This window comes from Numenius arquata, chromosome 7 (assembly GCF_964106895.1).
Source record: "Numenius arquata chromosome 7, bNumArq3.hap1.1, whole genome shotgun sequence".
Taxonomy (NCBI): Eukaryota; Metazoa; Chordata; class Aves; order Charadriiformes; family Scolopacidae; genus Numenius; species Numenius arquata.
The window spans coordinates 11,882,380-11,908,473 of record NC_133582.1 but is presented as its reverse complement, the minus strand read 5'-3'; the positions used below and the strand labels follow the sequence as shown (position 1 = coordinate 11,908,473).

The following is a 26,094-nucleotide window of genomic DNA, read 5'->3' as shown; positions in this document are numbered from 1 at the left end:
TTTTTTTTTTATAACTTAAAGTCCACCTAGTTCTGAAACTATACCAAAGTAGAGGAGACAATGTAAAAAACAAAATTATCATCCTAAGAGGAACCAATATTAAAACCAGGAAAATATTCCATTATAAATAGTTCTCTTTATCATAGTATTTTGGATATCTAGAATGAGAAATATTGTATTAGGAGTCACTTACAGTACAAGAGATTTGAATACTTTACAGTGTTCACTTTAGCACCTTAAAACTCCTAGTTTTACTTTAAGTCAGTATCTAAACAGTATACTAGGACAGCAAGGCCACATATAATAATTTACCATAGTAAAATAAAAATTAAAACCAGGGAGTAAACTTCATTCTTGAAGTTTGAACTTATGCCAATATTTATTTGCTGAATTTTTCATAGTCAGTCTATGATTTGGGGCTTCAGGGGTTTGGGATTTTATGTGACAAATGTGTGTCATCCCCTCTTTCCCCCCATTACCTACGAACAGAAGTTTTAATTAGAATGCAGTTATTTCACCCTTTTATATTTCTTTGTTCCAACTAATACCTCAGGAAAACCCCCTTTCAAATAAAAATGCTGTCTTGCCTGCTAAACTCTTTACACATAACAAGCTGAGAGATTCCCATCTACTGAAAAAAAAAAAAAAAAAAGGCAGAATTCAAGTAGAGTGGGAACAAAAGAAAATGGGAGTCAGGAGAAATGAAAGTAATGAAGCAGGATACTTTATTAGTGGGCTTACCTCCTTAATGAGACTCATAAAGCGGGTCCCAAAGCGCCACGGTTTGTGGCGATTACACTGTAGTGAACTGACAGTCATCTGTGGGAACTGCTGGACAGCCACTGACACCACATGAACTGCATCATACATTAGTGCTGCATCCGTCTGAAATTAAAACAAAATCAGAACCATCAACACAAAACAAAAATGTGACAGAACAGCAGTGAGAGAAGGAAACAAAAAAAATAGCACTATTTATTATGTTGAAGGGAGAAAATGATCTGATTTCTTTTGTAGCACTTTAAAATGCAGCCCTGTTGCTAAGTCCTACATCAGTTGTGTCAGGATCTTCAGTTTCAGCTTTTATCTTTATAATGGCGAAATAAGGGCCCAAGTACCAACTTTCCAGGATCACAGGGGAACAGTGGTTTCTCTGATTACTAAAGTTACTTTAAAACAGCAGTATATTTGGGGGCTATATAAATCACACACTTATGTGTGTTTGATTCAGGTTAGTTATTTCCATGAGAGAAGCCAAAGAAGAAAAAACAAAAGATTAGCAAGGTAGCAAAATCTTACCTATGAAGGAAAGTGCACGGGCCAAGGAAATAATGTTTTTTCTGTTTTGAAATTACAGACTAGATACAGTCCCAAAGGTATTCAACTGATGATTAATAACTTTTATGGGTATCAGTTTAAATCCCTAGGACAGACCTAACCGAAATCTTCTATAAATCAGAGGCAAATTAGAATTGCGTTAAAATGCACATTCATTTTAATGTTTTTCATGTCCCACCCACAATAAATAGGCTATTTAGATCTGGTATGTGCTACCTAATGTTGTATTAGCAAAGAACAGAGACAGCCTCTCGGTACATGCTGTCATGCTTTACAAGAAACTGACATCTCTCTCCTGCTCTATTTGATAAACGGAGGCAAGCCTTGGAACCAAAAGCAAGAGAGGACCTTAGATTCAGCTGGTGGAAATGAATGCCATGCCATCTGCTCAGTATACCTTAGAGAAAAACGACCTATTTCCCCTTCTCATTCACATAATTAGTGAGCTGTGAAATTAGTTCTTTAATGGATAGGAAACCTGGAGATTATTGCACTTGTCACAATACAATACAATGCAATACGAAATGAGCTTATATAGTGCCTTTCATGCAAATGCATCCCAAGGCTCTTTATGACAAAACTAAACATAAAAATGCAAAAATGCTCTACCATTATAGCCCATAAGCTACTGTTAAAGGTGAAAATATATGTTTACTTTTAAATGGCTCTCCAAAGCAGAGATTTCAAAATTCAAACGAAATAAATCCTAATTTTAAAATAGCCAGTATAATAGGTTTCAATGATCTCAGGCACCAAGTAGTTTATGCAGGGGCTCCAAATCAGTCAGAAAATATTTTTGCTGCCAAATTGTTCATTATCTTCAAGGCATTAAAGTGCTTTTAAGGCAAGCTGATATTTGACAAGGAGGCAGCGATATACCCAAAAGTTGGAATGACATGCTGAGTAAGCGTCATACAAAGCTTAATATTCTAGAAGCATTACTTGGCAGTAGTTGGAGTCTAGACAACAGTTTTTTAAAATAAATTATACAATAAGTACAACAGATTATTCTGGCTTAGAAATGCAAACTTTTTTTTTTTTTTTTTTTAATCAGTTTCACTTCTAAAACTGCAAAGTAGTCCTTGCACCAGGGAAGGAAAATGGAAATTGCTGTGAGACTTTAGCAAAAGCAGCCCATTAAGAAACAGCCAGAAGTTCAAAAACAGCATTAACTGATCAATTAGATATAAATTTGGACACAGAACTGATAAGACTCATCAGCAGGAATCAAAAGGACATTATACCAGATGCAGAGCAACATGGCTTTTTGTCAGATTCTATAAGCCACTGAGCTGTAAACCTGTAGGATGACAAGACTGTCAACTCCAGTGGAAGCACTAAAAAAGCCATTTCAGGTTTAGAAGTAATTCAAATTCTGATAATATTCTTCATATTTGACTGATTAATATCAATTAACTGGAAATAGAACTAAATCAGAATATGCTTCTTTTAAATGCACACAACATATACTAATCACTAGCTAAAAGTTGAGTGCCCTATTTGACTTTTAGATGCTACAGGATAAATCCCTTATTTACACAGGATGAGATTCCACAATCCACCCTCTATAGGAAGATTAAAGTTAAATGTAGGCTTAAATGTTTGTACTGAATAAAGACAGATAGAACCGTATACTCAAAAATATATTGGTTTAGTGATTTAATATTGCACTCCTCTCACTGGGTACAATTATTGATTTTGCTGCAAGAGAAATAAACAGCACAGAAGTCAGGAAAAGATATAAAGTATATACTTGAATTTGCAGGTTGGGCTTTCCTCTTTGTTGGTCACTTCACCTTTCCTCTGACAGACAGTAGGAATTGATAGCTGTTGGCCTAGCTCTGCATCCTCATTCATTAGGCTTGCTAAGCTTTATGTCTCTCTGCCCTTTGTCCATAACACTTTCTATTCCTTAAACCACCCTTTTGGAACCATGGTTTGTACAGGAAGTACTGCACGTTTCAGCAAGAGACTGTTTGGGAACCAGGGTGGAAATGTCCCTAATTAAATTTTTAGGATTTTTTATTTTATCTAAACAGAGATTAGTAGTCTGGAAGGAAGAAGAGGTAGAAACTTCAGGAGAAGCAATGGTTCCTGAATTTCAGACAGAAACCTGCTGCAATGCTTCCATTCACTGAAGCACGCATAATACAAGAAAATAATCTTATTGAAAAATGAGATTAGTACTGTTCTAGTCAATTTATATAAAACTTTTAAGAATTATGTTGTATTTCATAATGAGATCTTGGCACAGTTTCTGAACCATGGGTCGTAGGGATTTTTGGTTTCACAATCCTACCTAGTATTTATCATGACTGGCTTGGATACAGATAAACCTGTCTAAAATACTGCTCATGATACTGTCATTCGTATTTCTACAACTAAAAAATAAAAAAAATTCTATAACTTCAGAAGCTACAAAAATTTTTCATCAAATTGAAATAAAAGGAGATTGAGTTAGGTGATTAAGAAGCGAGGTGACAGATATCTGTGACCACAAGTCTGTTTTTCAGTTGACTCTGTCAAGTAACAAGAAAGCTGTTATCACTCAGAGGTAACAGCTCAATCAGAGATGTGATTTCAGTCACAATACATTTCAAATAGAGAGAAAGCACCAATCTGTGTTTGATTTTCATCCCAAACTTAGTTGGATACTACGCATTTCTTCTCAATACTGTTCTGGCCTTCCTTTACCTCCTGTCTTACTGTGGGTGTTGTGTTTGCCTCTATTTTTTACATGTGTTTCTGTATAATTACTTTTGAGTCTTGCTAAATTACTTGCTAAATACTGTCTAACAAATTCCATGCAAGTACTCTAATCTCACTGTGAAAGGGCTCTGGTGGAGCTAGACTCAGTAAAAAGAAGGTAGAAAAAGAGTCCTCTCTATTATCAGAGACAGAGTTTAATATTTCTTCCCGGGCCTCCTCAGAGTAAGAGGTGGTCTTTTTCTTCTCAACTGCACCCAGAGATGTCAAAGGCATGTGACAGGCTCTAGTAGACAGATGCTGTGATTTTTGTCACATTCTTGCTTGTCCTGGTTAATCAATGTTGTCGGGAGTTTTGGGGGCTTGGAGCTGGGGCAAGGAAGTTGGCAGGGTAGTGTTTTTTACTGGTTTCAAACCTATGTGGGCAAAGCTGATGAAGAAGAAACCCACTATAGCCAGGATCTCAGCCAAGAAGAAATCTTCCCCACATAATGGAACTGACAAACTCCCCTGCAAAGTCTTTCTGCCCTTTCTTATGACATACAAAAGGCATGATTTTTAGTGACTTTCAGCATTGGTGGCAGGTTAGACAAGAATCAGCTGAAAATCCTGAAACCAAGTGGGCTGTTTATGCACTACAGCTGCAACCCGAGATCTAGGTCTGTATCTTATGACCTTTCAAAAAAGTGAGAGAAAGGGCTCACACTGACATATAGATAAAATCCAAGCAAGCCTAACAGAACAGAAGAATCATGGTCTTCATAACCATCTTCAGACTTACAGTACATTAGAGATCATTGATGTCCTTCGATATCTGACTCAACAAATGTGCTAACTGCTTTTGGAATACCTGTGCCTAATTAACTAATAAACATTAAAAACAATTGCAGATTCTGCATTTAATGACATCGAATCATGACTTGTGTGTGCACCTTATTTGCACAGCAATGTTTTTGTATGACATTTCCATTTGCCTCCTTTAAACTGTATGAGGATTTCATGTAGCAATAAACATCTCCTCTCTGGTTCATATCTCAGTGCTCCAAAACTATCTCTAAATTGCAAAAATATGTGTTTCAATTTTTCAAAAACATAATTTTTATCATGAAATCAGGTTTAATATTAATTTAAGATGGAGGACTGCTAGCTAATTCTGTTTCTTCATGAGCTATATCAGAAATAGTGAACTTCTTAAACAGAAAAAATCATATTTCAACTTTTATTATGCCAAATTATAGTCCTCTGTAATCTACAATTTAAAAAAAAAAAAAAAAAAAGGAACTGTTCCATAGGCATGATCTGGAAGAACTTTCAATTACTCAAATACAGATGATTAAAACCAGCTTGAAAGCATGAAAAAACCCTCAGGTTTTCAATTAAATGTTAAATTAAACTAATGTGATTGTTTTTCTCCTCAATTAAATTTATTACTAATAAAAATCTGTGAAGAAATATGGTCTTCAGCTTAAAAGGTGCTCTGTGAAGTACTTGAAAACACCAAGAATTTTTCTATATTGAGTGACATATGAAATAATCCAATGGAAAAGAGAAATTTAATAAATTTAGGTTTTGTTCTTTAGTATTTGATCCAGTGTGGATCCCAGAGAAGAATGAGTTATTTGAAATATTAGTAGTTTATTTTTCCTAGATCAGAAGATTCTTCTATTTACGAATCTGTGACACACAAGATCTCATACTTGCCCTCTTTAATCTGCCAATTTTTTTCAGTGACTGTGGGGAACTTTTTCCACAGAAAAGGAGCCAAAGACAACGGCCAAGTATGAGTTTAAAAAAAGAAAAAAAAAAAGTTTAGTTAGCTAACTAAAGTATTACAAGGATTACCCTTATAAGGATTAGACTGCTTAACCATTTGCAAAATACTTTTATGGTAAGTGTAAGATGTTATTAAAGATAACCTCCTTGCAAGTATGATACGCACTTGTTTACAGTGATCTGTATTTTGTGTTTGAACTTCACTTTATTCATTCAAGTCATGTCTAGTATAAGCTAATTAATATCCCTTTAACTCTAAAAGGAAGAAGGTAAAGGAAGGGGAAGTAATGAAAGATTTTAGGTGTGTAAAAGAAGGAAAGGAACTTAAATTCAGATACAACTCTTCTATGACACAACTTGAAACTCTCTAGACAGTCTAACAAGACGGGATTTTCCACAACAAAAGTTTAAAATATTTGATTCTAACAAGACGGGATTTTCCACAACAAAAGTTTAAAATATTTGATTCAGAAAAAATGTCAAAATATATTTCTTCATCAAAGACAAAGCAAATGAGAAAGAAAATTCAGTAATGTAATATAAATCAGTTGACAGGTCCCATCCTATCACAAGATGGAGATCTGAATCTGCATTTACCAGTCACTACTGTCATTAGTATCAGGTTACCAGTACATCATAAATTAAATATATCTAGATTTTTATTCAAATACAAATATTTCCTAGAATTTATTTTTTTTTAAACAGTTCTTTAACAAAGAAAATGGTCCATGAAAAACAAAACTGAAGTAAAAAAAAATAATAATCTTGAAAGGTAGTATTCTGATTCTCTAGTCAGTTCTGTGTTAAACTGAATTGACTCACTAAAAATTTCCAGGGAGGACATTTCACTGAATTTCACTGAATTTTTAGAGTTGGAAGGGACCATAAAGATCATCTAGTCCAACTCCCCTGCCGAAGCAGGATAACATTGTATGGTTCACTTGAAATACTGCATTGCATGAGTCAAGCTTTTTTCATTGATTAGTAAAGTAGGCATATACTTTTCTAGTTTTTAGTTCTTATGCTATCTTTAGCTGCATATTATCTGAATAAGTACTACTACATTAAGCAGGATAGCTTCTATTTTTCATATCAGCTCATTATTCTCTTCAAGGTTATCTCTGGTTTTTTGTGTTCAGTCAGTCAAATTTTGCCATTGTAAAATAAGTCCAACTACATTTAAAACGCCAAACAGTTCAGAGGGGTTTGCCTAGTGTCTAATGGCCACTAATGTATTCTGTCAAATTTTGTGCATTAATTAAAATGAGGCTTAAATTCTTTTCAGTTGTGACTTCATTAGCTGTATAAAAAATGAAATGAAACTGAATGCAAATGCTTGCAAATGTATATCTACATTTGTTTCCTAGGTGACCATGACAAAAGTATCCAGATAAATGCATAAAAGTGAAAGACCACTTTCCACATTTTTTTTTTAGCAAAGTCCTTGAAAATGTGTGAACATGTTAAAAGCAATTCATGTGGAACCTGTAATGCATTCGGAAACTTATTTCATCATATAAAATAATTTGTACTAAATTTCCATTAGCTACACAGACAGCCACCTCATACCATAGTATCTTCTGAAATAAACGTAGTTCAGACTGACTGTGGTCACTGATTTCACAGTGTTAACATGCTCATTTCATATTGCAACAAGATTCTCCCACTGAGCTTGTATTTATGACTCCTGCCCTTTCAGGAGTTTAGAACATAGTAAGAATGTTGCATTTTCATTTGGTAGAAGGAGTGTAAGTACACAAGGCAAGTGTGTTCCAGAAGGACTGAATTTTCCATTGGCCCTTATAAGTTGTAATTTATTTCTTACACAACAGTAATGCCTAGGATAGAACACTGGATGCAGTGTCAGATTGTTGGTTTATTTTTGGTTTTGTTTTTTTTTAACTCCCAATATATCTGACTGTTTCTATTCAGCTTTATGAGTGACAGAGATGACAAAGTACAATTAGGAGGGGAAGAACAGCAGCTCTGTTTCTTTGATCTAACAGCCTGAGCAAGTAGTGGATACTGGAAGTACAATGAACAGGACAGCCTAGTCATCCCTCCCCAGCATAAACTTTTTATGAAGAAATAACATTGTTTAGGATGCACTAAACAATAAGGACTCACAATGGCATATTTATTCATTACAAAGCCCTCAAAAATGTCCCATAATCAATCTCTTTAGCCTGTTAAGCATTACTTCTTCTTCGATAATTACTTATTTTTCTCTCATTTATCCTTAACACACAATACATAATTATTAATTACAAAAACACTGAATAAATGGTGTATTACATAAACAAATGAACCACTTCCTTTTTTTGTTTCACCGAACTTCCCACCACCTGCCTCTCATTTTTCCCATATTAGTCTTATTTTCTAGATTATTTCCATTGTGAGCCCAGTAAATAGCATTAGGTCTCTGCGTAAATTTTAGTGTAATTATTATTTTCCCTTGAAGACCGACGCAATCATAGAGCCTGACTTCACTTCCATTCTTTTAAACAAGCTGGGGGGAAGAACAGGTAAGAACAAAGATGTAGAAAAGTCTGACAACACTCAAGCCAGGAAGGAGTGACCACCTATAGTGCAGAAGAGCTCTCATTACTAACACTGCCTATTACTTTCCTTAAAAGCTGTCCTGTTTGACAGAAAATTACTGGATTACCTTTAAAAATTATTGGATACGAACTAAAGAAACTATGATAGTGTACATATAAAAATAAGCTAAGATTTACTTATAAAAATCTGTAGTTCCTTTATTATAGATTCTACTATTGCCTGATAAGAAAATTTCAAGAGCCAGATCTTGAATTATGTGAGGACAATGTGATTTTAACCCAAAAAAAACAGAATAACTGGTAACACAAGAACTTTTTTCCCGTATTCTTATACAGTGTGGTGCCAATAGTACTAACATTACCCTACTAGAAGGTGGATTCACCACATATCCTTGATCAGGTACTTCCAAACTATACGCAGTTTCAAATCTGCACTATGAATTGATTTTCCAATGTTCTTGTTCTCTAGAACAAGAGATTAATATTGAAGTAATTTTTCTCTAACTTTTTCAGGTCTAATATTAAGCAAAGAATCATTGAATAAGAAGATTAAGAGAAAGCATCTAACTGTTCATGGCCTGTATGGTGTTATTTTAATCACTATAATCTGGAAGATTTTCCATTTTCAGATATGATTTCTCAGAAAGGGTAGTAAGAGAATTACAAAACTCCATGGATCTATCTACTGGCTTTTTATTTGTGGCAATTACAATCTATGGTTAATGGGATAGATATATATTCCATTGCTTCCAGTCAGAGGTTGAAATACAGTTCCTAAAATTTTACATTATTTTCTATGTTTTATGTATATGAGAGATAATTTCCTATAATAAGTTTTTGTAAAAATAATAAAGCTAAAAATTATCATGTTCAAGAAATTGTACAAGGTTCCAGTCATATGCATATCAAAAGACAGAATAGGTTGAATTTACCACAAAAATGTCAGAAGTTTAGACTGAACAGACACAAGCATAAAAGTGTTTATGTTTAAACACATAACAAAATATACATCAAAACAAATGAAGCCTAAAGAACAGTCCAAAGGAAATATTCATATCACAAGTATATTCAATAATATGAACTATTTGGGACCACACAGATCTGTAAGAGGCATAAAAATACAGTATTTTTCTCTATATACATATACTGCAGAAAAATTTGAATATCAAATTAAATATAGCTTTAAGTTTACTCTTTAATACTCCTTTACACACTATGAGATGAAACTAATTTTTTTTAAATACACTTTTGCATTGCAGTAAAATCATACATCTTACAGTAAACTTGAAAAAAAAAAAAAGACAGAAGCGTTAATTATGCCATGCCATACTTATTTTACAGCCACAAAGTGATTATCATCATACCTGTTCTCACTCAAAAGTAAATAATAAGTATCATACACATATTGCCCCCACCCTGTTATTTTTTTATTCTATAGATTTATGAATATATATCTTGATGAAATACAGCTTTCAATAATGAGATTTACACTTCATAGTGTAATCAAGTTTCAGGAGAAAAGGTCCTTCAGGACATTTAGGAAGAATTAGACAAGACGTTAGCTGTAAAGGCTAAATTGCCCCATGCCATTCCGTGTCAAGAAACAGTTCTCTCTAATGAATGTAACCCAAGACATGAGTTGTACAGAAATTCCAGGCAGCTGGGAGTAAAGTCTAGAGCAAACCAATACAGCAAAATAGCCGTGCAGATAGAGAGAAAAACCTTTCCAAGTCAACCTTACATAAATAGGGCAGGTAGGTATGTCTTATCTTTACTTAAATATTTCTAACTATATTGGAAAGCATAAAAGCAAATAAATGCTTTTATGTTATCTTAACATACAACAGGTTAAGAATGATTTCAAGGCAATAAGGGAACAAAAAAATCATTTATCAGTCCAAAATATGACAAATCTGGCCAAGATCACTAACATATTCTCTTGGTATCCCATATCCCTATGGGATACGCACCCCATCAAAACTCGTATTACAGTTTGAATACAGTTTGAACACAGTTTGGGCAGCAATAATGGAAGAAAATTTCTTTCGGCAATTCATAGTAACAAGGATGTTAGCGTAGCATTAAGTAAGATAGGTGTGAGCACACCTGGACTCTGAGCAGTGTCTTCAAGAAGTTTGTCATACCAGGCTACAGGAATAAAAGTATTGGGAGAAATTAACTTTTAAAAATTTTTTTTTGGACATTTGAATGGAATGTTAACATTTATATATTTGGGACATAAGCAGAAGTGACAGAAGCCAGCATACTATCTCACAGGGATGTAACAACTGCCTGGAAGAATAAAGCAGAATTGGGAATCCTCTAACTGACAGAAGTATTAGAGAAGAGACTGAAAGAACGTCATTCCTGTAGCTTATGAAAACAAAGACTGATAATAACCATTGAGGGAAACAGAAACCGGAGAAGAAAGGAAAGCTAAAAATCACAGAAAAGCAAGCATGGATGCAAAAATGACAAAACGAAAAAAAAAAAACCCGAAAAAATAGAAGTCATTTTATCTCGCAGACAGAGGCTTAAGTTGTACTAGATTTAAAAATCTTTAACAAGCATTAAAAGAACTGCTGCACAAGACCATCAACAGAAGATATTTCAGTTAGATGATGCCTGACAAATGTAGTAGCATGCACACAAATACCAGGGATCCAACATACTACTACTCCTCACAGAAAGCTCTCCTTTTCAAGGCAATTACAATGAGTGAATGAAATTAAGAAGAAATGGCTTGCAAAACTAGTTCCTCCCCTCCTTAGGTAATAAAATCTATTGCCCCTGAAATCATTTCACTTAATTCTTACTTGCTAACACATCCCACAAAACCATTTTGCTGAGTGAGATTTAATAAATCTCTCAGCCTGGGATTAAATTTTACTGTTTTATGAACTGTTAAATTGCATTGTATGCTTATTAAAGCTGGTGTTTTCTTCCTTCTTGACACATACCCAACTCCACCCTGGGGTACAATTAAGCAAACAGTAGAGATTCTGTTTTCACCCCCAAAAATGCATTCCAACTGGGAACAAGATATGAGCATCAACAAGCTATAAACAATGTTAATCTAAATTTTTTAAAAATCAAATAACTTTTTAGCATAAACTCTTATGGTAGTATTTCAGCTGAATAATCATAACACTAAACCATAGCTGCTTAGATTATTTTTTAACATTTAGTTGCCTAATGAATTTTAAACAGGATATTTGTTTACAGAGATGTGTATGTGATTTTAAGTAGAGACAAAACAGATGCAAATTATTTTCCCCATCATCAAAATACTTGTTGTAACATCCAAACAAAGCAAATTATTTATTTCTTATATTATTGAAAAAGGCCTCAAAACTAACAAACAAATATTTTTTTAAAATCTATAAAAAGTAGAACTTTTTTTTTAATAGGCTATGTAGTTTTTAAAAAGCGTAATTTTGTCTTACACAAAAAGAGAAAGGAAAATATTTTCCTCATTTGTCTCAATGTCTCATAGTTTGATCTCATATTATCAGAAAAATGGCAAAGTGGAACATGAAACAATTACAAATTTTGAGAAAATGTCAAGAGAAAAAGGAATAGGAAAAGCACTGCAAAGGATAGTGATGCTGTTACCACATTTCTTGCCACTACATTGTCATTACATAGGAAGGAATATGCATTTTTGTTATCGACAGAATAAAATCATATTTCCTGGTATAAAATTTTGAATTGGCAGAACTCTTTTCATCTCAGAAAACAGTCTCAAGTAATCATGTAATTTGATAGAATATTTATGGTGCTAAGAACCTCGAAGTATCTCAAAATGAGTTAGATGGGTAGCCCCTCGTTGCAGCTTGATTTTAACTTCCTAGAGGTGAAATTTTCAGACAATGTGAAATTTTGCCAGCAATTAACACCAGAGATATAGTTAGCAAGTAGCTTTAATACAGGTTTTTCTGAAATAAGAACAGCAGCAGTATTTCTTTCACCTGTTTGACGTTTGATTCAGGATGTGAATTTCCTTTTAGCAAATAAACTGCTAAAGATTTAGAATACACCCTGAAGTGCACAGGAAATTTTTTAATTAGATTTTCCGACAAGGACACCTTGTCATTATTGTGGAGCAAAAGCTTAAATCTTAAGTATGAGAGAAAAATTTAGTTAAGGGAATTAGTAGAGTCTGAGAATATTCAGTAACGCATCTTTTTCTTCAATGTTTAAATTTGAGTGGATGACAGTCTAGTTTCAAAGCCAGTCTCTCTACACAAGGTTTGCTTGTCTGATGTAAGGTTAAGCTGTGACTGATTTCCTTAACTTTCTGATCGACTTCTCATTCTCTCTTATTTTTAAATTAACTATTTATTGGACAGGTTATCTGTCACTACCTTATATAAGTGTTCAGGGTGGCTGACTTCTTTCCAGTCATAGAAAGAGGAAAAAGTTCCCAACATAAATACTTTAGTCTATATGGTCTTCTACATTTATCTGGAATAAACACTGTTAACTGTATGAAAAAACTAAAGGTCAAAAAAATAGTTCTATAATATTTTTAATACATTTATTTTCTCCCATTTTCTGTTTTCTGGCTAACAAGACCACATAAAGTGTGATTTCATAAGACCCTGTAAATGTCCCATCATGTCATAAACTCTATTAATCCAAGAAGAAAATTACTTTCAGTGCACTGCTTGCAATAGCAAATGCTGCCTGCCTGCATAAGCACTTAAAGAACTGTGCGTATGATATGCAATTAGGAACAATGTGTTATGATGTTAGGTTCCTGTATAACCTTACAAACAAATGTAAAATTTCCAGGTGAAATTTATTCTGAAGTACTTTCTCAACCTTTCTTTTGAACTTTAGAAATTACGGTATGTGTTATAATATTTTTGGCAATAAAAAAACCCTATCACACTCTTTTATATACCTTAAGGACAGATAGCAAAACCCTAATTACTGGGAACAATGGGTCATTATTTGGTCTTTGGTGGTCCATTTCCTTTTATCTGTTCCCCTGCTCAAAAATCAATATGATCGTGATCACTGCAACTTCATCAAGCACATCTGTAATAAAGAGCTGCCTGCTACTATTATATTAGCTCAGTATTCAAGACTTATCACACCACATGAAAAGTCCCTCTGCACGTGCGATTCATAAGTAATTATAGAAAGATCCTATGCAGCATACACATTGAACATCTTTGTACACACATGCAGCAAGAAAGTACACTTGGCAACACAAACAACACAACACAAACTTTGTGCCATAGAGAGGCACAAAGTTAGAACAATCCAGAGATTAAATGCAAATTTAATAAAACAAAAATGAGAAAAAAAGCATTCTAAAGAATTAATCTCAACATATTCTATTTTTGTATCTTGTAAAGGTTTCACAGTGATTGAGGATTTCAAAGATTTCACACCTTCAAACTTCTAAATAAAATGACAAAAATAAATGTACATTGATGACTTTGAAATGCAGACACAAAACAGTTCTGAGTCTTCACAATAAATTGCTTCTCCTGCTTTCACCAAGCTCCACTTACATTTCTCTCCCTTAGAAAGAACTAATGACACAGATTTTAATATCCTTAGCAAAAAACATGATTATATGTGCAGCCTTGCAAAGTTCATGTTTGCGGGAGAAAACAAATTGTTAAGCAGTGTAAAACATAACTAGCCCATAAAAGAGTATACATTTGTTTCAAAACAGAATTCTGCTTTGTCAGTCTTCTTTAATTCCTTTATTAAGGGGCTCTATTTTATCCTATGGCTCTGTTTTAAATAAGTAAATTTTTTGCTTTTGGATTAACACTTTCTTAAAATCAGTAATACCCAAAGGAAAAGGTATTAAGAGATCACTGGCCTGTGATTTAGAAAATCAACCTTTTGTTTAGATTTAGAAAGTAGATATTTTATGTTTGGGCTTGGTTGTTTGGGGGTTTTTTAGGCTTGGAAGCATACTGATTTTTAGATTCTTCATTGTTTTTTATCATTTTCGTATAATCTTTAATCAACCTGTATGTTATATGCAGACCATAGCCTAGACAGATTACAGAAAAGTGACCTTGTAACATTATATTTTATTTTCTTTTCAATTGGTTCTCCATCAATTGCATTTCACTGTAAATATCTTTTTGTTCCAATGAAGTTCTCCATTAATTAGGGTTTGCTTTCAGAATAAACTTTTTATCACGTTATGATGCTAGTTCTAATAATCACATTCTCATAAACTGAATTCAGTTTCACCATCAGCGTAGACACAGATTTAAATACATGCAGACATATTTGCATCAGACACATTTTGTTTTCATTAAAATCTGCTTATATTAAGTTATTCAATGATTGAAAAGCTGTGTTCTGATTTGTGACACTTTTCCATGCTATCTTCTAAAAACATCTTCGTAAGAACAGCCATTTTAGAGTGTCTATTATTCTAATGTAGTAGCCCACAAAAGTTTACCCAATTTAAGTACAGCTTCAAACTATGATGTTTCAGAAAAACTGAATAACTTTTAATGGCAACTTAAATGGCTAATGCTGTACCTTGACATTGGAAGCTTAATTGAAGTTTTAGGTACTTTGAAATCCTTAGATAGCAAAGCACACAGAAGTACAAAGTACAAAGAAAATAAGGATAGAGAGATAAACAAAGTAAGGAAAAAGAAAAATTATATGTGTTTTCTATGTATATGAAATCTTCAAAACTTAGAAGTCACTGTTAGTAATTCAGTGCTAGAAGAAATAAAGGCTTACTAATAAGAACAAATCAAAATAATTTTGCTATCATGTTAGGCGTAATTGCTGGTTTGGTCAATATCAGAAGCAACCACAATCTTCACAGTGATCAGATTTTTTTGGATGTATATATGAATCTTGGTATGTCCAATAAAATTTGTAGCAATATACAAAATCCAAATTCGCCCAGTGATCCTTTCCCAAAATTTTGGAACCCTCTCTCTCTAAACATAGTGCAATTTCAAAAGGATATTTATATCATAAAGCCAACTGATAGTATATAATTATCACAATTACTAAACCAAAAATAGGAATTGAAAACTGAATATATTTCCAGCTTTTTCAATACTCTATCAGGACTCCATCCTTCAGGATAACAGTCGAATTTCTGCACTACATCTAAATCTACATTCAAAAATAAAAATGCATCCAAGCTGAGGCAGAAGTTTTAACAAATGTTTTTCATATCTCTGACTAATCTGATGAGGATTTATTTTTCCTGCAGTGTACAAATACCTCTTAACTATGCTTTAGCAAGATGTAAAACCATAATTTTCATATCATTCATCTTATTTTTAGAGATGTTAAACCTTTATATTTCAGAAAGTTCTGCATCTCTGAAATTGCAGGCTGCATAGAGAAGACAGAAGGGAGGAGAGGAAGAAAACAGCAGAAATATACAAGGGCATTCTGCTTTAACCTCATTAATACAAGAATTTTTACTTTTCTCATTCATACTCTCATACAGCTCTACTAGCCAAATGGCTAGTGCAAATGTGATAAGTCTTATCAATTATTCCAGGTCTTTAGACTTTCTTTCACACTTCTGTACAGTTTCTGGGAGTTCCAAAAAAGAGGATCATTCACGTAATCCCTTTTCTATAAAGAGCACCTGCACCTACAAGAAAATTTCACAGAATTCTATTCCTTCTTATATCTTCAATGAAATTATGGTAAAACATGAGTGTTAATAGTTTAAAGTGCACAAGCTTTCCATTTGCTGCCATCGCTCAGCTCATTTCTGCATATTCTGATCCTGACGTTCTTTCTCAGTTTATCTATTTATCTCAGCACTTCACAATGCACTATCCTTAAGAAGCATCCTCACTTGTACTAAACCAGTCTTATATTCCCTCACTTGTCTAAATTAGCCCACAGAAGGGTTGTATTAATCAGGTTGTACTCAAGAAAACGGAATGTAGGTATAGAAGAATTCAAAACAATGTCACATTTCTTTACAAGGTAATAGGCACACTCCCTTGGTTTTTATTACCTTTTGGCTGCTTCTTCCAAAGACTGCCAAACACTGTGATAAGAGGGGTTAAGAAACAACTTAAAAATAGAAAACTAAATCTAATTATTATCAAAAGATGGATTTTGGTAAGAGTTTATGAAGATACTTTTATAATATGTGGCTTTACACTGTATGTCGATATTTTAAAGAAATTACTTTCACGAGGTATTAAGTGCAACTGGTGCTTTGGATAGTTACAAGAAAATAAATTGTTCCATCTGTTATACATTGTAGACCATGCAGACATTTCTATGGGAAAATATCTAGCTGACAAACAAAACACACTCTACATGTTTTTGTAATGTAGATGTTGTAGCTATATGGTTAAAAAAATTTAAAAAAAAAGGAAAAATCTTTACAAAATCAGTGTTTACCACATAGAAAATAACAGCTGCAGGGATGTAAGCTTTACCTCTTTTGTGCATATGCAATTTTTGATTTGTATAACCACAGAGTATGTTTTCTACAGGATCCCACAGACACACGTGTGAAGTCCAGTACAGCTAGGACAGATGAAAATCCTGCTCCATGAGGATTACAGAAGTACATTTGTATCAGATGCAGTAAAAATCTTCTAACTTGTAGAGGAAACATAAAATTCATTGATGCGCTCCACAAAATTCCAAGCTTCTACTTTAAGATAGGGAATGATAGCACTTTTCTAGGGAAATGTTGCAAAAAAATAAGAAAAAAAAAATGCTGGAAATGTAACACTTCTGCCCTACTTGTCTACCTAGAACTGGCTAATCTGATTTAGCAGAAATCTTCTCAAAATACTTGTCCCAAGAGATACCTCTGCTCAGAAAACATTCAGCTGTGTGGCTACAGTGTGACAAAACTCTAAAAAAATTGAAAGGCAGCTATTTTTGGAACTCTCTCTTATTAATATCAAGCAATACACTGGTCCTATCTCTAAAGCTAAGTGGAAGTGATTATTGATCAGGTATAGAAAAATTACAGTAAAAAAAATTTGTATGCCCCCTAGAAATTGAACAAGCTCAAAATCTAGTGCCATGAAATGAAAATCACAATGAATCATATTTAACCTAGATGTCTGATGTAATGGTCTTAATGAAACTGATTGTTTTGCAAAGAATCCCAAACAGAAGTAAATTATTTCAGCTTAACAATTTATCATCTTAATTTCTTGATCTATTATTTCCTAGACAAACTTTCATGGACAGTGGAATGATGCACATTTATAGAAGGAAAATTGTTTCCACTGACGTAGTTAATCCATGGTGTTAACTTCTGCCCTTGATGAAGAAATTTTCAGATATTGCTGTGTGCAAGAAATGTCACAGTTGTTTAGGAAAAACCTTTCCTGAATGGTCATAAATGGTTCGAAGCAGAAAGGCAGCATACAAATGAGGTCTACAAGAGAGCGGTTTCTTCATTTGAACATGATTATCATCTCATTTTTACAAATTCTAACAAAACAGGGAAGGTCTAAGTAATCTAAAGCTCAAAAGGTACATATTCCAATCTCTCAAATTTCTTACCAGTTATTTCCTTACAAGTTGTTATCTAATATTTAATTAAAAATGAAACAAAATATATCCAGTTATAAAAATCCCAAGAAGCCTTTAAGTTCCAAAGAGGTACAACTAGTTGCAGATTCATCAGAAAGAAAGAGATGGAAAAGAATTATTTCTACAGAGAATTATTTCTGTGCGAGCCCTTTATCTTGAAAGATCTGAGAAGAACCAGTCTCTCTATACAACGTAGTAGTAACTGAGGAATCTCGCCTCACAGAGCTCTGGCTCACCACACACATTGACACAGGAACAGCTAAGTTTGATGCCAGAGCCATTAGCAGGACAGCACTGCCAAAGCATAGGTAGGAAGCAGTTGTTAAACACTTCTCAATTCTCATCACTTCTTACTTTCTAGATAATGCAGAACGGTTTTCCTCTTGCAAGTGTGTTTCTACAAATAAGTCAATGTATAAGAGTCTGCTTGTATAAACATTTAGATAAACTAATGTGATTCAAAGGCAAATGCTTTCACCAGGCTTGTTTTGATATTTTAAACAAGTTATAAGCCTATATTATTTACTTCCCTTTCTGTCTATAGCATTTTCTATGTCCATTTTTGGCTTAGTCTCCCACCGAAACAAAACATCACTTTCCACTCATTTTTCTTTCATTTCACTCTGAAATATCTACCACAGATCTTATTTTCGATCAGCAGCAAGCTTTTGAAGAGACTCTTCTGATTGTTCCCACGTACCAGTGTTCTGATTCACATCATGGAGCAGTCTCATAGTGCATGAATCAGGCTCTTTTAAGATAAAATTCACTGAAAGATGTGATCTAGGGCTGTCCTTTATGTGCTCCATCTGCTAATTGGCTTTTTCCAAAGGAACAGACTAGAGATAGTCTGAAGCAAAATAGCTGAAAATAGAACAGTGCAAAATACTATAGTATAGGTATAGTCAGGTTTTTGGCACCAACAGCTTTGCTTTATGGGGCTGCCCCCATTGGGTCTCTTCACTTACAATTCTAGCCATGTTATAGCTAAATTCCAGTGATTACCTGAGGAAAACTGGTACCATCTTCAAGTTTTTTCCATTTCATTATTATTCTGAAAATATTAGCCTTACCTTTACTTCCTCTCTAATTACAGGGTGCAATTCCTGACCCTGTTTACTCAAAGAAAGAAAAAATCTACCTCTGACCTGAATCAAACAATGAAATCTTTCTGCCCCGAAAGGATTCCACATGTTACTTTTAAAGTACAAGGAATGAAAAGTCATAAATGAAACATTTTCAACTATACAGATATGAAGAAGAGGGGAGAAGCAGCATGTATATGCCATTTATTTATGGTAGATAATAGCTTTTTATAGCGGTCAATAGAGGATTGGGTTGAAAGCCATTTGTCAGACTGCGCACATGCACACAAAGTGGAGATGGGAATGGTTGCCTTTGGCTCTAACTGTTAAAAAACAGTTATCAATCTTCATCTAAGTCTTCAAGGAGCTGCTCTTGGTGAGCAATCGATATTGCATTTGCCACAATAGCTCATTTAATTATTTTCATCCTAAATATCCTGTCAGCAGGGGGAAAGTCTTCCTGATTTTAATTAATTTTGAGATCATTGATTCTTTGCCTTTTCCTTTCCTGTGGTTACACTTGCAGACAGAAATGCACAGACACACACTTTTAGCCTGCAGGCTATGTAAGATGTATGACAAGTCCTTGGTGAAAACCCTGCATATTACTGAAGTGTACCTAGATGGCATGCAGCTTCACTTTTAAATCTTTAACCATCAACTGCTGCAAATGAGCCCCTGGCACCTAAACATAGTTGGGCAAAACAGTAAATTGAAAACCATGTTTGCTGAATAGTTTTCAATTAAAGAGTCCTTAAATCAATAGGCAGTAGGATACCACAGCCACAAGCCCGCTATAAATTACAAGAGAAACACAAAGACAGAAAACAGAAGTTGGAGAACCAGAAAATAGTAGTGGAAATCATGAACTTATATTACATTTTAAAAATAAATACAAAAGTTGGATTGATGGACATCATTAACATCCAAAATGAAAACGCATTGGGCCCTACAGGGCCGTGTCACGTTTCTTCTATGTTAAATACTAAAAAGAAACAAGACAATGCAAATCTTTCAGTAAGAAGACTTAAGAAATTGTAAAAGACAAGCTCTTAACAGAAGTGTAAGAGAAAAGGTTTAGTCTAGATACCCTAAGAGAATAATGCATCTTATACATGAGAAACCCTGCTTTCCACTCTGGGAGAAAATCGTTAACCGTGTTCATCCCTACACTCTAAATTGGTGAGTTAACTGCTCTCAGAGTTCCCAGTAAGAGTCTGGGAAACAGGAAATGGAACCCAAACAGATAAAAATCCAGTTTTTCTCTTAGGAGAACATTTGTATTTTTATCTAAAAAGAGATGACAATGAGGTAAAAAAAGATTATTTTGAACTAAAAGGAAAAACAGAATTGTTAGTGCTACTTGTTCTGTGCATAGAGCTACCTGTATTAGGGATAATCATACATATGGAAAGTGGCCCTTTAAGAAAGAGTAAGTTTCCATAAAAAAACCAAAAGTTAATAGCTTAAAAATTGTATAATTGGTGCTTGAAAGATCAGATGGATTAATTCCAATGGTATGTACAACTTCGTAAGGTGATTTGTTCCACTTCCATCTTTTCAGGAAAAGAAGACAGAAAAAAAAAAAAGCAAACAAAAAAAACCAAACCAAAACGATCTGTAGTAAATAAAGTGACAAGTACGCTAATGAAGACTGATTAAAATCTACATTCATTCTAGAATGGTTTAAAAACCTCTTCAATCATAGCTCTACTGCCAGAGACCACATTTTATTAGTAACTAATAATAAAGCAGCTATATATGATGATTCTCATTTAACATGACACGGAATAATCATGAAGTTATTTAGTTTTATAACATGAATATAAGTCCACAAGAAGCCAGTGCATCAGAAGCAAGGCAAAACCACATTTCATTTTAATGCCACTGTAAAAGGGATAGCGTTTGGTGGATCAACCAATGTCAGAAAACATACAGTAATGCTGAGGAGAATTTAGAGAAACATCAAAGGGATACAAAATATCTCCTATTAACTTGTTTCTAGCAATCTTGAAAAGAGTGGCTGCTCTAGATAGAGCAGCCAGTTTTATACATTTTTCCATCAACATTCTTAGCTTACACCTTGGACAGCATTTCCATGTGCATCTCTTCATCACAAAATGCTTTTCTCCACTATCTTCCCCTGGAAATGGTAAAAATTACCTCGAGTGATGTCAGTCATTACTTTATCTAACCAAATGCAACTTAAATACACTTAGTTTAAATTTCAGAAGCAAGTTCAGTCAATTACTTTTTCTTTTAAAGTAATCAAAATAAGCATTTAAAATTATTTCAGTTTGTTAAAATCCAAACAAAATTATCAGATTGGAATACTGGTAAAATATCATCACTGGATTCCCCTTGGATAAACTATACCTGTGCAACCAGCTATATATTAACATTCTGAGAAAGCCTCCATCTCTGCCACAATCCACTAAGCAGTGTATAGTATTAACACAACAGAAAGAATTTTAAAAGTAGTCTTTTGCTTGAAAAATAAAAGGTGGAAAAAAAAAACCAGGAAGCAGCTCTATACTTCAGAGACAAATACAGTTCCTCTTGCAGACATTCCTCAGGGAAATAAACGGCAGCAGCAAGGCCAAGTCGAGAAAGCTCTCCGAGACGCAAAGCAAGATTGTAAAGTACTCCACCACATGCTCACATTCCTCTGGGAACTGTTATCCTGCTCAAGCAAATCCAACTCACTAAAACTGACAGTTGCACACTGCTCTTTTTTCTTGAAGGATTAACATTAGGCAAAAAATATGAACTGAAAGTATCTTTCAAGAGGCAAACTAACCGAGACTATCTAATCACTGCTGCTAAAGGACGGAGTATATACTGAGACTCCAGTCTATTTTTCTTGCCTATGACTAGCACAAGAGATCTTCTGAGATACTTTTTTTTCAAACTGGTATACATTCTTAAAAAGAAGAGAGAAAAAGAAAACTGAGCAACCAAATTATCCTCAGAGCAATAAATATACGGAAAAATCTCTTGAAGACTTGAACATTTCTTAAGATACACATTTCTGAAGATTTCAGAGTTGTTATTTGGATGTACATAATACATATGTGGCTTTGTGTATGTTTTCCAAATGTGCTGCTTTTTAAACCATTTGATCCTGGTGAACTGTAAGCTTCACGGAACTAAAAAAAAAAATGATTCATCAAAAAAAGAGACTTAAAAAAAACATTTGAGACAGAATTCATTTGCCTAACTTCAGCTATCTAAAAACTACCAGGAGCGCCATGAATTAAAAACAGTGATTCATCTGGTTATCCTGAGTTTAGAGGGAGCCTAGACATTTAGCTTGCGTTGCATACCCTACTCTGAGCGTAAAACTCTCTTGAAAAACTTCAAACACTTCAAACTTTAAAACCAAAGATCTGAATGGAAAGCATACTATGTAATTTCTGTGATACAAATCAAACTTCATTATATAATTATAATAAGCTCCAATCCACACAAGTTAACTCCAAGGAAGCAAACTGTTTCATTGGATAATACTGTACTCATTTTAAAAGTTAGACAGGATGGTTCACAGCTGCGGTGATCCACAAATAGTGTGTACACTGAATGCCTCATCAACTGTAAACTCATTCATATTCCTTGCACCTACGCAAAGTATGACAGCAAGAAGCTTCTTGATGTTTCCTAAATGTATTTTACTGTCCTGATCTCCCCTGTTCTGGGCCAGCAGTTCAGATTGTCCCAGTCTTGTCCTGTAATTCAAAGCACTGCACAGTATTCTATTGAGAAATTTTAGCAATATTTGGAAATGAATACCTGTATAGAGTCTTTTTTTCTTTGACATTCTTTCACATGTATACTTAAGCACCTCCCTAGCACTTATCTAGAAGGGACTTGCCACTAGAATCACATAGAAACCTAAATGTGACAGGTCACTTTTTCAGGAAAGGGACACTGTACGTATTCACAGGTGCTAGAGAACTTTGGAACTGACTAAGTTACAAAAAGGCAAAGTGCAAGAGAAAAAAGTTTTCTCAAGAGGGGGCCAGGGTGAAGAGAATGAGAGTCCATTATCTCTGCTTGCAGTGCAAATGTGTTTGTCTGTCCAAATATAAATATTTGGCAGTTCATACTTTGCAATGCAAAAAAAGGGGTGTAACAAACCCCCCAGATTACATTTACTAACTGAAGCGCTACAAATACAGTTAATTACCAAGGTTCAGAAAAGTAGAGTTATATGTATAACATATAGACAAGGAACTCGATCAATTATGGCATTTAAATGGGTCCCAGCTACGCTAAGGAAAAAGTGTGATACTAACGCACGCACACACGGACAATAAATAAGATACAGCGATTATCTTTCCTGCTTATACTGGAGAATTTTCTTACCTATAATGCTAAAAGAAAGGAGAAAGGTTCAGAAAGATTAAACTAATCTTACTACTTTACTAGTAGCTTCTCAGGGTGAGGTCAACAGAAACGTTTATATACTTAAACTTGTTTTAGCTTCAGCTACAAATAAAGTGGCAGAATAAATGATTTTCAGATTCGAGAAAATTCAAACTAGATAAGATAGACAAATGTGTAACGCTTGTGAAACACAAATGCATACAATGTGGTTATATCTAGCTTATCGAGTTCACAGATGAATAACACAGATATTCCATTCAAGTTCTCCTAAAACAGATTACACAGGAGAAATTTTATAAATCCAGATTACAAAGGAAAAAAGCTTGCACTTTTCTAATTAAATGCATAATCATGGATGCAGATCCATGTTAGCAATGCTAAATGGCTTCTGCTTTAATGAGCCATTTTAAATGAAATGGTTGCCTGCAATTAGACATCTGCAGTCCAAGGACAGCAAGCCAACTATGTAGTCTGGCTGCCAGAATTACAGTTGCATTCCTCAGCAGGACAATGAGGAGAATGGATAATTGTAATTATAACATATACATCCCTTAGTGTTCTGTGGCTGAAAGAGTGTGAACAACAAGGGCTCTTAATACATTTAATTGCTGGCTGCTAATAAAGGGTTCACAAAAAAAGAGAACCATTTTTCAAGTGCATTCCAATTCCATTAAACATCACAAACCAAGATCACTAACTACCCACCTGAGGACTAATCTCCAAAGAAACTGCTTCAGACCCTGTAAATAACTAGTCACACAGGTTCAGTGTTCAGAAAGTTGAGACCTGATACGAGAGCAAGTTGAAGAGACGGGAGACAACAGAGATGTTATTCCAGAGGGTTCAGTACATGCTGTAACTTCTCTACTCACATTCACTTTATAGAATCTCTTTGCAAGCTTTTTCCACTAAAACTTGAACAAAGATCCTAACTACTTTTTAGACGTATTACTATCTCTTTCCTTACACACTTAACATATCTGAATATTTCATATATCAAAATGTTTCCATACCCTCACAGGACTAAGAGAAAAAAGGAACTGAATTTTGTCTATTCAAACTCAGTGCAGAAATCATAGCTACATTCTCAGAAAGAATGCTTCTCTTACCCGGTCAAATCATAAACAAAGAGGATTCAAGAGTGAATATCTTTTTATTTCTTCTGTGTTTCTGGTATATTCTGAACATATATGGAAAATTCACGGTGATTTACCATATTATAATTTCTTCTGTAACAAGTAGCCACCTCAGCTGCTCTTCTCTGTGAAATCTCACTGATTTTTTTAAATATAATTCAGTAATGGTACTGACAAAGTAAGTGAGAGCATCATGAAGACATAAGAATTCTTCCAAGCTTATACATAGGCTATCATCTTCAAGTTATTAGGTAAGATTTCTTTAATGTAATTGATTTCTTCCATTTTTATTTTCATCAGTTCCTAGATGAAGTTGAAAGAGATTTTACACTTCTTGAATTGAATAGATTCAATTATCTAGACATGCCACTTGACTAATTCACTGAATCCTCCTAAATACTTCTCTCAAGGTGAGCCAAGCAACTTGCTGAATTTCTAAAATTTTAGAAACCATTGGAAAAGCTATTTTTTCTAATACTCTGTATAGTTACACTAAACCTTTAGACATTCGGACCTCCAAATGGAATCCACATGCCTTATGCAACTCTATATGCAATGCACATAAATGGAGACATTTCAGAACACAATTCATCTTAGCCAGCACTCCAGTTGAGCTAGCCAGCAGCAACTGCTCAGGACAAAAAGAAATCCTACCCCTTTTAAGACTTAAATATCTGAGGAAGTGTGGAACCTCCATAACACAGGCATCTAAAGCCTGGAAATCTCTCCTCCTCCTCAGGACTCAGCTACTCATTTGTAAAGGGACACATCGCTCACTCCTTTCGAAAATTTTGTCTCCATTTACCCAGGATATAGAGAAACCTCATGTCATCCTTTGACTGGTAGATGGGAGGCCTGGTGGAGTATGACAGGGTAGGTAAAACATTACTAGACATCTAAGTATGGATGAAAAAATTATTAGACTCTAGCCTCCTAAAAATAGAAACCCAAAGTTTGATTTCCAAGTGCTACCTAAGAACAGTTGAGATACAGTCATTCTACTCTTGTCTGAGAACAACTGTATTCAATGTAGATGAGCATGAATAAAAGCTAAAGCAACATAAGAGAAAAAACATTTAGTATTAGAAGATTCTGGACAGAAATATTAACACTTTCCCAGCTCTTGCAATTTCACCTTTTCCTTCCTTCAGTTGAGGGAAGAAAATATAAGGAGGAAATCCACAGCTTTCCAGGTCAAAAGCTAACTGGGCTTAAAAATGCCAAATGTAAAACACTATGCTGGGCATAAAACACTGAAAATACTGAACATTTGCATAATTATATGCTCTCCTTAAACTTACTCTTCAAAAATGCCACAATAATTTCTGTATATTGACTATTACCTTCCGCACTCTTATTAATTTTCACCAGTTAAAAATCTCCTGTCTTCATTTGAAGCTGGTTCAGTCATCACCATGAACCGCCTGTGACTCTCCCGCTGTCTACACAAGCAATTATCGATGTTTACACTCTACGCTGTCATACTTCATTCCTTATTTGTATGCTCATATGAACCGCATGTTTATTATCAAAACACAACTCCAACCAATTCATGAGGACATG

The 26,094-nt window shown here is 34.3% G+C and overlaps 1 protein-coding gene across 1 annotated transcript in view; it reads right to left on the bottom strand.

Moving 5' to 3' along the window:
• Positions 1-26,094, bottom strand: part of GRIK2 (glutamate ionotropic receptor kainate type subunit 2) — a 373,275-nt gene that overhangs the window by 180,455 nt on the left and 166,726 nt on the right. The window contains exon 7 of the mRNA XM_074150299.1: positions 742-885. Within this exon, the coding sequence (XP_074006400.1) occupies positions 742-885 (144 nt within the window). The remainder of the gene's footprint in view (positions 1-741; positions 886-26,094) is intronic.